The sequence below is a fragment of the Gobius niger genome, assembly GCF_951799975.1.
Source record: "Gobius niger genome assembly, chromosome: 19".
NCBI lineage: Eukaryota > Metazoa > Chordata > Actinopteri > Gobiiformes > Gobiidae > Gobius > Gobius niger.
In genome coordinates, this window is record NC_136870.1 from 2,157,443 (window position 1) to 2,169,577 (window position 12,135).

Below are 12,135 nucleotides of genomic sequence, written 5' to 3' on the forward strand. Positions count from 1 at the left end.
CCAGAGACACCAGGGGGAGATGGTAGACCCCCCCAATCATCCCATTACTCCCAGAGGGACTACGGAAAGGATTTATTAAGGTAAACACGTGACTTTTACACACATGTCTTGACATTGGAGATGAACCTGACACTGTATATCTGTTTTCTGGTTCTACTTTCTATATTTGAGTAAAGGTATTAGAAAAAAAGTATTGTTCAGCTATTGGTATCGAAAATCAAGCATCGTTAAAGTACTGGCATCGAGAAAAAAAAGGTAAACAGTGCCCAGCCCTAATTGTAAATCTTTTTTTTACAGAAAAAAAGCTATACAAATTCTAAGTGAATGCATGTTTTTAGGGGGTTCAAGGCAAAGTAAAAGCACCTCAAAGTCTATTTTAAAATGCATCACACTTGAGCGTCTGGCCCAAGGACACAGAGGCAGTGGACCGCGCTGGCAGCAGGGAGAAGCCAGAAAGTCAGATTGGGATTGAGGCCTTTCTGGAAAAACAATTCTTCAACAATCCGGCCCGAAAACCCTGTGAACAGGAAAGCGTGCAGGCCCAAGACGGCGGACAAAAGTGCTTCTTGTCCAAACGTTAAGTGTAAACTTTGAGATCTGTAAAGCCGATCGAACGCGTCGCTCCAAAGTGCTTCCATCACATGTCCCAATACATTCCCTCAGAGTCCGTCCGAGTTTAAGTTAAGTACCATTTTAAGTCCGTCGACATCTTTCCAAATAACTTAAAAAAAGACATTTCCAAATAAATAAAAGGAAACTGCTCTTAAATTAAAGGAGCTTGGATTGTTAGAGCATAAATACGAGGTCGAGGGAGTAAACAGGAGAAGGCCCCGCTGACGGAGGGTCGGGGAGGGTCTCGGTCCACGGTCGCCATGGTTGCCACCGGAGAGGGAGGGGTCGGCGGCTGCAGTCTGGGTGAGGAAAAATACACAAGTTAAATGATAATAATGATCTACAGAAAAGTGGGTTTAGCCATTACTGGAATGGCTGTGACTGGACAGAAAAGACAGGAACATTCTTTTTGGAATCTCGCTGCACATGATGATGAAGATTCCCCCAGTGAAGCCTTGGTCCCAGTGCAATGTTTTTAACCTGATGCTGTTCCTGTCCGTCAGAAAGTCACTGCTGCCATGGAAACTGAGCTATTTATTTAGACACCGCGACTAACTCAAAGGGAAATAACGAGAGGAAGAGCAGCACGTCCTGAGGATCCACTCAGGTGCACACAAATGCAGAGGGTTGAGGAGCTCACCCTGATCCATAAGCCCCACATGTGCTGCACTGTGGAGGGGACACTTGTATGAAGGTACGACTCATATGATGCACTTTTCCAATCAAAGATCAGGGAGCCGTTCCAGGGGCTCACTCCTGAGTTCATGTTCTTGGTTAACTCTGTAGAATGGTAAAGTGCGCACTAACCAGGCGCTGTGGCTCACTCCTAAGTTAACTCTGTAGAATGGTAAAGTGAGCACTAACCAGGCGCTGTGGCTCACTCCTAAGTTAACTCTGTAGAATGGTAAAGTGAGCACTAACCAGGCGCTGTGGCTCACTCCTAAGTTAACTCTTTAGAATGGCTCTAAAACAGAAGCCATTCAAACTGGAACCTCTCATCAACTCTGCTCCTCTCCAATTACCACTGTTTCATTCTTTGGACACACCATTCCCCTCTCTCCCTCTGTCACTAACCTAGGGGTTAAATTTGACCCCCACCTTTCTTTTGACAATCATGTCACCTCCATCTGCAAAACTGCCTTCTTTCACCTCCGTAATATTTCCAAACTGCGCCCCACCCTCTCCCTTCCTGCTGCAGAGAAGCTCATTCATGCTTTTGTCTCCTCCAGGCTGGACTACTGTAATGCACTCCTCATCGGGATCCCTGGCAGGAGCCTCCAAAAGCTCCAGTATGTTCAGAACAGCGCTGCCAGGATCCTGATGAGGGTGCGAAAACACGAGCACATCACCCCCATCCTCCGTACACTGCACTGGCTCCCCATTCAGTCCCGCATACAATACAAGGTCCTCTTGCACACCCATCACTGTCTGCACGGTGTGGCCCCCACTTACCTCACCGAACTGCTCACACCACACACCTCAACCAGGACCCGGTCAGGCCAACAGCACCGTCTGGTCATGCCCAGGACACGGCTCAAAACCATGGGCGACAGGGCCTTTGAAGCCGCTGCTCCCTGCCTGTGGAACGCCCTCCCAGACCACCTCAGGGCCCCACAGACGGTGGACACATTCAAAAAAGGACTTAAAACCCACCTTTTTACTAAAGCTTATTTTAACAGCTAATGCTTTCGTTTTTTAGTCCTGTCTTTTAATATATGTTGTGTTGTATTTTATGATGTTTTGTTTTTAACTATGCTGTAGCACTTTGAGATTTGGTGTCAAATGTAAAGTGCATTATAAATAAAATTTATTATTATTATTATTCTGTAGAATGGTAAAGTGAGCACTAACCAGGCGCTGTGGCTCACTCCTAAGTTAACTCTGTAGAATGGTAAAGTGAGCACTAACCAGGCGCTGTGGCTCACTCCTAAGTTAACTCTGTAGAATGGTAAAGTGAGCACTAACCAGGCGCTGTGGCTCACTCCTGAGTTCATGTTCTTGGTTAACTCTGTAGAATGGTAAAGTGAGCACTAACCAGGCGCTGTGGCTCACTCCTAAGTTAACTCTGTAGAATGGTAAAGTGAGCACTAACCAGGCGCTGTGGCTCACTCCTAAGTTAACTCTGTAGAATGGTAAAGTGAGCACTAACCAGGCGCTGTGGCTCACTCCTAAGTTAACTCTGTAGAATGGTAAAGTGCGCACTAACCAGGCGCTGTGGCTCACTCCTAAGTTAACTCTGTAGAATGGTAAAGTGAGCACTAACCAGGCGCTGTGGCTCACTCCTAAGTTAACTCTGTAGAATGGTAAAGTGAGCACTAACCAGGCGCTGTGGCTCACTCCTGAGTGCATGTTCTTGGTTAACTCTGTAGAATGGTAAAGTGAGCACTAACCAGGCGCTGTGGCTCACTCCTGAGTTCATGTTCTTGGTTAACTCTGTAGAATGGTAAAGTGAGCACTAACCAGGCGCTGTGGCTCACTCCTAAGTTAACTCTGTAGAATGGTAAAGTGAGCACTAACCAGGCGCTGTGGCTCACTCCTAAGTTAACTCTGTAGAATGGTAAAGTGAGCACTAACCAGGCGCTGTGGCTCACTCCTAAGTTAACTCTGTAGAATGGTAAAGTGAGCACTAACCAGGCGCTGTGGCTCACTCCTAAGTTAACTCTGTAGAATGGTAAAGTGAGCACTAACCAGGCGCTGTGGCTCACTCCTAAGTTAACTCTGTAGAATGGTAAAGTGAGCACTAACCAGGCGCTGTGGCTCACTCCTGAGTGCATGTTCTTGGTTAACTCTGTAGAATAGTAAAGTGAGCACTAACCAGGCGCTGTGGCTCACTCCTGAGTGCATGTTCTTGGTTAACTCTGTAGAATGGTAAAGTGAGCACTAACCAGGCGCTGTGGCTCACTCCTGAGTTCATGTTCTTGGTTAACTCTGTAGAATGGTAAAGTGAGCACTAACCAGGCGCTGTGGCTCACTCCTAAGTTAACTCTGTAGAATGGTAAAGTGAGCACTAACCAGGCGCTGTGGCTCACTCCTAAGTTAACTCTGTAGAATGGTAAAGTGAGCACTAACCAGGCGCTGTGGCTCACTCCTAAGTTAACTCTGTAGAATGGTAAAGTGAGCACTAACCAGGCGCTGTGGCTCACTCCTAAGTTAACTCTGTAGAATGGTAAAGTGAGCACTAACCAGGCGCTGTGGCTCACTCCTAAGTTAACTCTGTAGAATGGTAAAGTGAGCACTAACCAGGCGCTGTGGCTCACTCCTGAGTGCATGTTCTTGGTTAACTCTGTAGAATAGTAAAGTGAGCACTAACCAGGCGCTGTGGCTCACTCCTGAGTGCATGTTCTTGGTTAACTCTGTAGAATGGTAAAGTGAGCACTAACCAGGCGCTGTGCCGGCGTCACCTCTCCTCCCGCCGGCCGCTCTGAGACACTTTCATTGTCTTGTTCTGTGGAAACATCACGGTTAAAGTCTGCAGCTCTGCTCCACTTCAGTCAGAGAGCGCTAATGCTTACCTTGTGCTTCCTGCACTTGATGGAGAAGTTCTCCTCCATCAGGACACAGTCTGCAAGAGAAGAGGAGGAGTCTCATTTACACAAACGAGCCTGCGCTGAGAAACCCATCTGTGATCTACAAGAAGTTTAACCACATGTCAGTTTAGGAGGAGTCAAAGCTACAAAGGAGAACGTCATGGACTCGTCCCGGTGTCACTCTGCTTCTCAAACATGGTACATGGGCTTCTTGGTTATTCATCTGAATAAGTGCTTTATCACCCAGGCCTGACATCAGGGTGAGGGGGAACAATTTAAGAACCACTAATGGGCACAAGTCACACTTAACTAGAAATATGAGCCCTGCAGAAAAGACAAAAACTAAGTGAATGAGGCATTGCTTTTTAATTCCATTTTAATGCCTAAATAAAACATTTGATGCCACAAATGCAAAAAATCAGAGCAGAGTATTTCATTTCGTAAGATATGTAAACAGTCGACCAAACAGGGGAAGGAAGGTAAATGTTGATATTGTGTAAAAGTTCAGTCAGAACTGCAGCACAGTTGTCACATGTCTGCAAAAGGGAAAGAAAGATATTTTCGAACAAATGTAGATTTAATGGCAGTTGCTCCTTAATGACTTTGAATGCTCCGTGTCAGACTCACCTGAGTGCAGGGCACACCTGTAGTGGAACTTGTTGGCACAGCCTTTGAACAGACAGCCCAGAGACGCCCCTCTGTCCCCGCAGGACGAACACTTCTGCAACACACCACAGCCGGGACGTCAGCAAACATCACCCACACACCAGGGCAGGGAAAGGAGGGAACATTCTATAGCTTAATGATGTGACTGAACAGGTTTAACGTGCTCGTTTCCTGCTGTCTGTCCAATGAGAATGCAGCACAGTCGCAGTGAAGGAGGCAGTTCTTTTTAGTCCCTGAGCTGCAGCCCCTGACAGCTCTGACAGTTAATTAAGAAAAGATCGCTCCGAACAATCAATTTAACATTCTTTAAACAGATCTCACTCCCAGTGGACGGCTCAGAGTGCAGCTGCAGCAGCGGAGGAGGAGGAGGCCGAGGCAGAGGCCCGGTACATCCGCAATTCATGAGATACAGCAGACGAGCAGCACTCCAACCCCGGCCCAGGCCCAGGCCCCGGCCCCGGCCCCGGCCCAGGTCCCGACCACGGCCCCGGCAGGTTCAAGGGGGACAATTCAGTGTCAAGAGATGTTTTTTTACATGTTTTAATGTACATTTTAGAATGTGGATGAATGACTGTCCATTGGAGCGATCACACACACCGTTCCTCCAGTGTCGTGGTTCAATGTACTTTACTCATTCAGACGAGGAGCTGTGGCTGCTGCTGCTGTGACTAAAGATGCACTGATCCAGATTTACTGGGGGTTTGATCTGCCGATATCTGATATTAACCGATACTAAGAGACTTTCTTAAAGGAGGCTTTATCCAAGTGAAAAGGTGGAAGATCAATAAAGTCTCATCTTTTCTTGCAAACGAGATGTTACAGATCTATGAATAAATGACACTTATTAGTAAAGTAAAAAAACTAAACATCCTTGGGCAATAACAGGCTAAAGTTACATTAAACGACTCACATAAAGTGATCATTACAAATGTTCCATCAGTTATTCTTTAACAGCATTTCATGAACGAAATACAAACATGTTATTTGATCACTTTAGATGACCTAACCATAGCTTCTGTCCCAGCCTTGATGAGTTGCTGTTAGCTTTAGCAAACCGCTGTTGCATTTTGCAATCAAAAGTACATTTCTTAAATGTAACTCAGATTCAGTTCAGAGCGAGGTTCAGCATGTCCATAATCACTTCGATTTAGAGCCAAAACTGTGTCAGATATTTGGAATCGATACCCAACACTAGGGCTGGCCAAAATCTATTTGAGTGAAAAATCGAGTTGTTCTGTCAAATTGACTCATATCTTCAGAAAACCTTTTCAGATTTTTGTTTTTTATTATTATTATTAAAAGTGTGGATGTTTAAAAATCTTTCTCAAAAATTGCAGTGACTTTTCAGATTTTTACAGCGATTGCCTTTTTCTATTATGGGGTTTGTTGATGCACTTTAACTAAAAAATATATGAAAACATTTAAAGTATATACAGTCAGCAGTTGTTTTGTTTTCGAATCGTGAATGGAAAGAAGAAAATCAGAGAGTTGGCCCAGCTCTACCTGACACCAGTGTGGGATCGGTGCGTCCTTAGCTGTGACCCTAACCACTATACAGTGCATTCTTTTCTTTTAAATGATTCCAAACTGAGGGGCAAAAACAAATAACATCCGTAACTCAATATTCAGTGGGCCAGTTTCATGATCTATAACCCTGCTCACATATGTTTAGAAAGTTTTAAGAATTTCCAGACATCTTTACTGTATTATTCCATTTCTCCACCAAAATATAACAAATAAAGCCACTTTTAAACTTATTTATTGACATATTAGATAGAAATTATTTGTCTGACAGGATTTTGGGTGGCTTATTTCAATTAGAATAAAGAAGATTTATTTACTTCGATATACATTTCAAACAATTTTCATGTAAGGGTTGATCAATAAATAAAGCCAGGAATTAGGATCAAGAAACACTTATTCTATAGTATAAGATTAGAAAATGTGCTGTGTTTAAGTGTCCCAGAGGAGAGAAAACAAATATTTTGAGAAAGTTCCGTAAATCTACAGAGAACAGTTGCAGTGAAATAAAATAGAGCTTATTGTGTAGACTACACTCCAAAAAGGTTGAAAAGGAAGTTCCCCTCTTCAGCCCCATGATGTGGCGTTGTTGTGTGGATGCTTTACCATACTCTGCGCGGCTCTCACGGCCTCCTCCAGTCCGTAGACTCTCCCCCGGACCAGGAACACCCCGGCCGACCACACCCCACAGTCCTCGTGGAGCCAGTACTCGCAGGGACCCAAGGGCACCACTGGGGGGCTGTACCAGTCCTCTGTATCCGCCCGGGCGCGCTTTGCCGCAGGACTCCGGCCGTCCTTTATAGATGTCCACTTTCTACTCCCGCTGCGAAATTCAGAATCCGACAAGGCAGAATCACTAGAATCCTCCTCCTTCGCCTCTGATCCTTCATCTGACTTTTTAGTGGGCGGCTTGTATGCTTCCGTGTAATACGGTCCGTGGAGATCGCCTAAATCCATAGTATTTGCAGACTGTCCACAAAGGCAGCACACAAGCGCCCTCTGCTGGTCGGCCTGCATCGTCGCACGGCCCAACCGCAGACACGACGTAGTGGGCACAACCGCAGACACGAACTGCAGAGAATGGTGGCGTTTGCTTGGCGTTTTGACCTCTTCCGGATAGTTGACGACGGTACACAGTGACGGTGCCTGTTCCTTGCGTTGCTCTCTAACGAACGGTTTAAAGGAATCCATTTTCGAGTCGCGTTTCTCTTCTTTGTAGTTGAGGTACTTCAGTTTGATCTCCGGCTCTTTGGGCGAAAACATACTGGAAGCGTTGCCGCCTATAAACATTTTCCGTTTCTTCTTAGATGCGCCTTTTGTCTTGGCTCTCGGGCGGGGTTTCTTTGCGGGCTCCGTGTTTTTAGTCTTGCTCTGACGTTTTGTCGGAGATTTTGACGTTCCTGCAATTGACGAAGTACTTTCGACGGTGACGTCTGGACAACTATTCTTTTGAGATTCTTGGGAGTTCACAGATCGTGGACTTTGATCTTTAGATGATTTTCTTTTTGACTGGAGTGGACTTGCTTGTAGTGATCTTGCGGTGCTTCGAAGCTCCAAACCCGAGGTAGAATGTTTGCAGTTTTCCGGGCTAGTGCTTGCTTTTTTCTTAGGCGAGGCTTTTGGCTTTACTTCAATCTCAAATTTCTTGATACTTCTCGAAAGCCTATTGCTCTTTCGCAGTTCCGTCTTACTTTCAATTTGGGGACTTTTCTTACCAGTGCGTATGCATCCGGACACATTATACCTGCTTGAATTGATGTTCATAACAATAGAATCTACGCGCATCCCTCTGCGGGCACGTACTGGTAGTTTTCGTTCATTTATCGCCCTTCTCTGAATCTTAGCGTTGCCGTTCATCAGTTTTGCGTTGTTCAGATTTTTTTCCAAAACATTTGCCTCGCAGGCATCTTCGGTTAAGTCGATAAGAGGCTCTAGAGCAGACTTCCGCCTACGAACTGGCCGTTTGTTTATCTCATTTGAAGCCAAGCCAGGTGTGTTGTCTTCTGAAGGCAACTGGATGGCTTCCTGGGTCCTTGAAAGATCATCAGTGGTCTCTAATAACGAGTTGTCCCCGCTCGGCGAACTGGAGGCTTCTGGTAACATGAAGACATCAATATTGTCCAATGAGGTAGCAGAAGGAGACATGGGGTCCTCCAAAGGGCTTATGATATCCCTCAAATGTCTATCCACAGTCTTCGCAGGTGTAGACGAGACCAACACAATATCAGGACTGTCGCTGTCCAAAACATCGACAGTGCCTTGTTCTTGGGACTCTTGTAAGAAGTTCTCACACTCACCCAAGGGCGCTGTTGAGTTTTGGAGACTGTGTTCAAGACCCTCTGTGTTTTTGGGTGGCGGTTTTGAGGATCCTGGAAGATCATTAATGAGTTCCGAAGACGCAGGTATCAATTCTGACGACTCTGGCAAGAACTCCAGACATTCTTGTGAAAGTTGATGATTGATTGATGAGGATTTTGAACTTTCCAGGAAGGACTCTGAACTTTGCAAAGATTGAGTGCATTCTGGTAGGACTGTTGAACTACTTTCATGATGGTCTCTGGAATAGTCCGATTTTTTGCATAAAGAATTGGAATCTTTGTGTAGAGTTTCAGACACTTTTAAGGCTACAGGGCACTCGGGTAAGGATTCAGCACAAATGTCTAAAGATTCACTCAACCAAAGGTTCTCCCCGTTCTGCAAAAAATCATTGCGCTGTTCTGTAGTGTCCAGCTGTGATTCTGTATTTGAAATACCTTCCCCATTGAAGTTATAAGTCTGTCTTGTATCCGTCTCAAGTTCCAGTTGCGCCTGAGACAGTGACTGAAGGAGTTCTGTCTGCGCAGAAAGGTCACTAGCCCCTTCTACATGGTCCAGATAATGTTGATTTAATGCTATGCTGGTCTCCCCGAGCTCACACGGAGTCTGGAGCGAGTATTTGCTAAATGTAGGCACACCATAAACCGAGGAGTTTACGGATAAGGAGTCATGAGTGGAGAAGACATGAGACCGGCTCACGTAGGACAGGGTGACCGTGGTGTGGGAGAAGGCATTGTCGGGCTGGATTTGATCGCCACACTGGGCACTGACGGGGGAAGTGTCTGGGAGCGGGAGTCCAGCGCTGTTGGAGTCAGCATTGGGGTACCAGCCGGGGTTTCCCCTGACCAGGGCACATTGCTCTCCTCTTTTCCTGGTCAGGTCAAGCACATTGGGCAGGGTGGATGTGGACAGGTCCTGAGGTGTATGGAGGTCATCTGTTCCAGGAGGCTGCTCCATAACAACTGCAGAGGAAACAGAGACATGAGTAAGAACTTATGTGACCCATCAGTCGTTTTAGAAAATGAGAAGCTTGACTGACTTGAATAAAAACCTTATTGTAGTGAAAGGGGCAATAATAAAGTCATTTATGTCTGAGACACTGCCTCAGGTGATAGAACTTATTTAACCATGGACCAGCCTACGCGTTTCAGTACTGTGCGTCTCTGTCGGGGCATCATGAAAGCAAAGTCAGCGGTGACACTTTTACATGTAGTTTCAATAAAGGACATGTAATTCTAACACCTCAGTGTTTCTAGGACATTTTTGGACTTTTTGACCCATTGATCATAGTTTAATTTCATTGTATGCAGTGGATATTTAACGGGTTTTATCGATTGTTAATTATGCTATTATACTGTAACTTGCTGTTCATTCGTCTCTTCGTATCACGTGGAAACATACACAGTACTGCCCGCCGCGCCCGGCATGTTGAAGGATATGCCTCAAGGGACAGACCTGTATAAATGAAGGATAAGTAAAATAAACATGACTGGATGAATTAGGTGCGGCTCAATATCGTGAACTAGTGGTTCCCAAAGGGGGGTCCAGGGCCCCCTGGCTGGCCTCAGAGGCACTACAGCAAGTACATTGAACAAACACTGACTTTAAATCAGTATTTAGCTTTCCCCTTAAATAAAGTCAATATAAATATTGGGGGGCCCTGGGAGAGTTTTGGATCAGTAATGGGTCTGCAATGTCCTGGACTTTGGGACTGGCTGGCGCAAACAAAAGCCGACTGGTTTCAGTGATTTTTGTTCCCGAGTTTTGGTCAACAAAAACATCATGAACTGATAGGGCATTTTTAGGCCTGATGCGTTTAGTAGTCATTATATGCGTTATAAATGTGAAGAATGATGAAACTGAAAGAAGAAAGATTTTTTTTTTTTAGTTTTTAATAGTAAACTTCATTCATCTATGTTGACTGAACATTCTTTTTGTCAAATGTAAAGTGATAATACAGGCAGTGTTGTTGTCACAGAGCACAATGAAGGTGACATTACGTCTTGCTGAATATAATTAATGCTCACAGACTGGAGAGCTCAGATTATGTTACAATCACCAAACACAATTTTAATATTATTTATACAGAAAACATGTTTTATAAAAAATATACCGGAATTTTATAGACAAAATAATTCTCAAAAGGAAAAAAATATACATATAGCAAAGGTACAGTATATTATACTGTAGCTTTGCTGAGCTAAGGCTAACTGCTAGGCCACGGCTAGCTCCGGTTACGTCTGTCCCATGTCAAACCCCGTACACTTTACGAGACTTTTAGTACTTTTTAATCTTTCTGTGAGATAAGGCAACGACAACCAGTACGAGCTACGTATTCAGATAAATAGAATACAATTTAGAATTCGGTGAATAGAAATAATGCAAAAACTTTGCCTTGTATCATAAAACACATTTTTAACCAGCTGTCATCGTTTATTGCCGCTAACTCTACCCTGAGGAAAGTCGTCAAACCACCGACGTTCAAATACACATGTCGATAACAAATCCATGTCAAATGTTTCTGTTTCGTCATAACCCGATTCGAAGAGGGCACGAGGACAGTTCCAGACATCTGCACATATTTGACATTCACGACGATTCAGCCGACAAAAGTCACGGAGCTTTTAATTAAACTTTTTTGCTAATGAAGTGCGGCACCACGTTCTGAGTTCCAGTGAGCGGCCACAGACCAGGCCCGGTGCGTGAGACAAAGACAGAGGTAAACTTACCGGGACGGGCCACACGGAGCCCCTCAGATCAGGCGGAAACACGAGTCAAGTCTTCATTTCTGCCAACACGGCCGCTTTTTCTCCAAATCGCGATGGTTGTGCGCGCGGAGTCCGCCCCGGTTCATTGAAGAGCCACACTTTACGGAACACACTAGTCAGTTTACGGTTTTACTGCCGCGGCGTCAAGATCAGATTTTAACTGGTACTTCCGGCTTCGCTACAAAGTAAAAGCATTACGGCAACAGGTTTCCGGTGCCGGGTCAAAAATAAAAGGACATATTTTTGTTTCTGTAGAATCACAATTCAATTTATTCGTTTATTAAAAAACAATTAACCATAAAAAAAAATTTATCATGTAGACTTGCTTAACTTGCTTTTAATTTTATTTTTTACAGGGACTAGATTAAAGTTGGTCATTTTTGTACTCACTACTGCCACCTCAGGTCATAAGTGTAACTGTAGGTTCTATATTAAGCTGGTGCATGAGGGCACTTTGGAAGTAACACCTTTCTGAGTGACAGTGCAGGACTTTAGAAGCAGTTGTGGTGAGCAGGTCTGGGCTCATTCTACACATTAGAACAGTGGTAGACAAGGGCCGATTTTCTGTATTGTAAACAGACATAGGGCCGAAGCCGCTGATAATTAGCCCAAAGTAAAGCACAACACTGGAAAAATGACCATCTTAAAATAGATAAATGATTTAAAATTGCTTGAATTAAAGTTCTTCTATGTTGAATTTGAGTTGGTTTGAACTAATCCCAAGG

At 44.6% G+C, this 12,135-nt stretch overlaps 1 protein-coding gene across 1 annotated transcript; it reads right to left on the reverse strand.

Moving 5' to 3' along the window:
* Window positions 1-380: 380 nt before the first annotated feature.
* LOC306979120 (uncharacterized protein) lies at window positions 381-11,553 on the reverse strand. The gene is made up of 6 exons (XM_079577953.1): window positions 11,372-11,553; window positions 6,933-9,604; window positions 4,767-4,860; window positions 4,125-4,174; window positions 3,993-4,057; window positions 381-911 (listed from the first exon to the last, which is right to left on the reverse strand). Exons 2-5 carry the CDS (start codon window positions 9,597-9,599, stop codon window positions 4,010-4,012), a joined length of 2,859 nt encoding a protein of 952 aa, XP_079434079.1. The 5' UTR covers window positions 9,600-9,604; window positions 11,372-11,553; the 3' UTR covers window positions 381-911; window positions 3,993-4,009.
* Between the last annotated feature and the right edge of the window lie 582 nt (window positions 11,554-12,135).

What these genes read in the sequence shown, in the direction of transcription:
- LOC306979120 (XM_079577953.1), bottom strand. Translation starts at nt 9,599, where the DNA reads ATGGAGCAGCCTCCTGGAACAGATGACCTCCATACACCTCAGGACCTG. An exon ending in TGAGAGCCGCGCAGAGTATG is followed by an intron (nt 4,861 to 6,932) that starts GTAAAGCATCCA and finishes GGTGTGTTGCAG; the next exon opens with AAGTGTTCGTCCTGCGGGGA. An exon ending in CAGGTGTGCCCTGCACTCAG is followed by an intron (nt 4,175 to 4,766) that starts GTGAGTCTGACA and finishes CTTCTCTTGCAG; the next exon opens with ACTGTGTCCTGATGGAGGAG.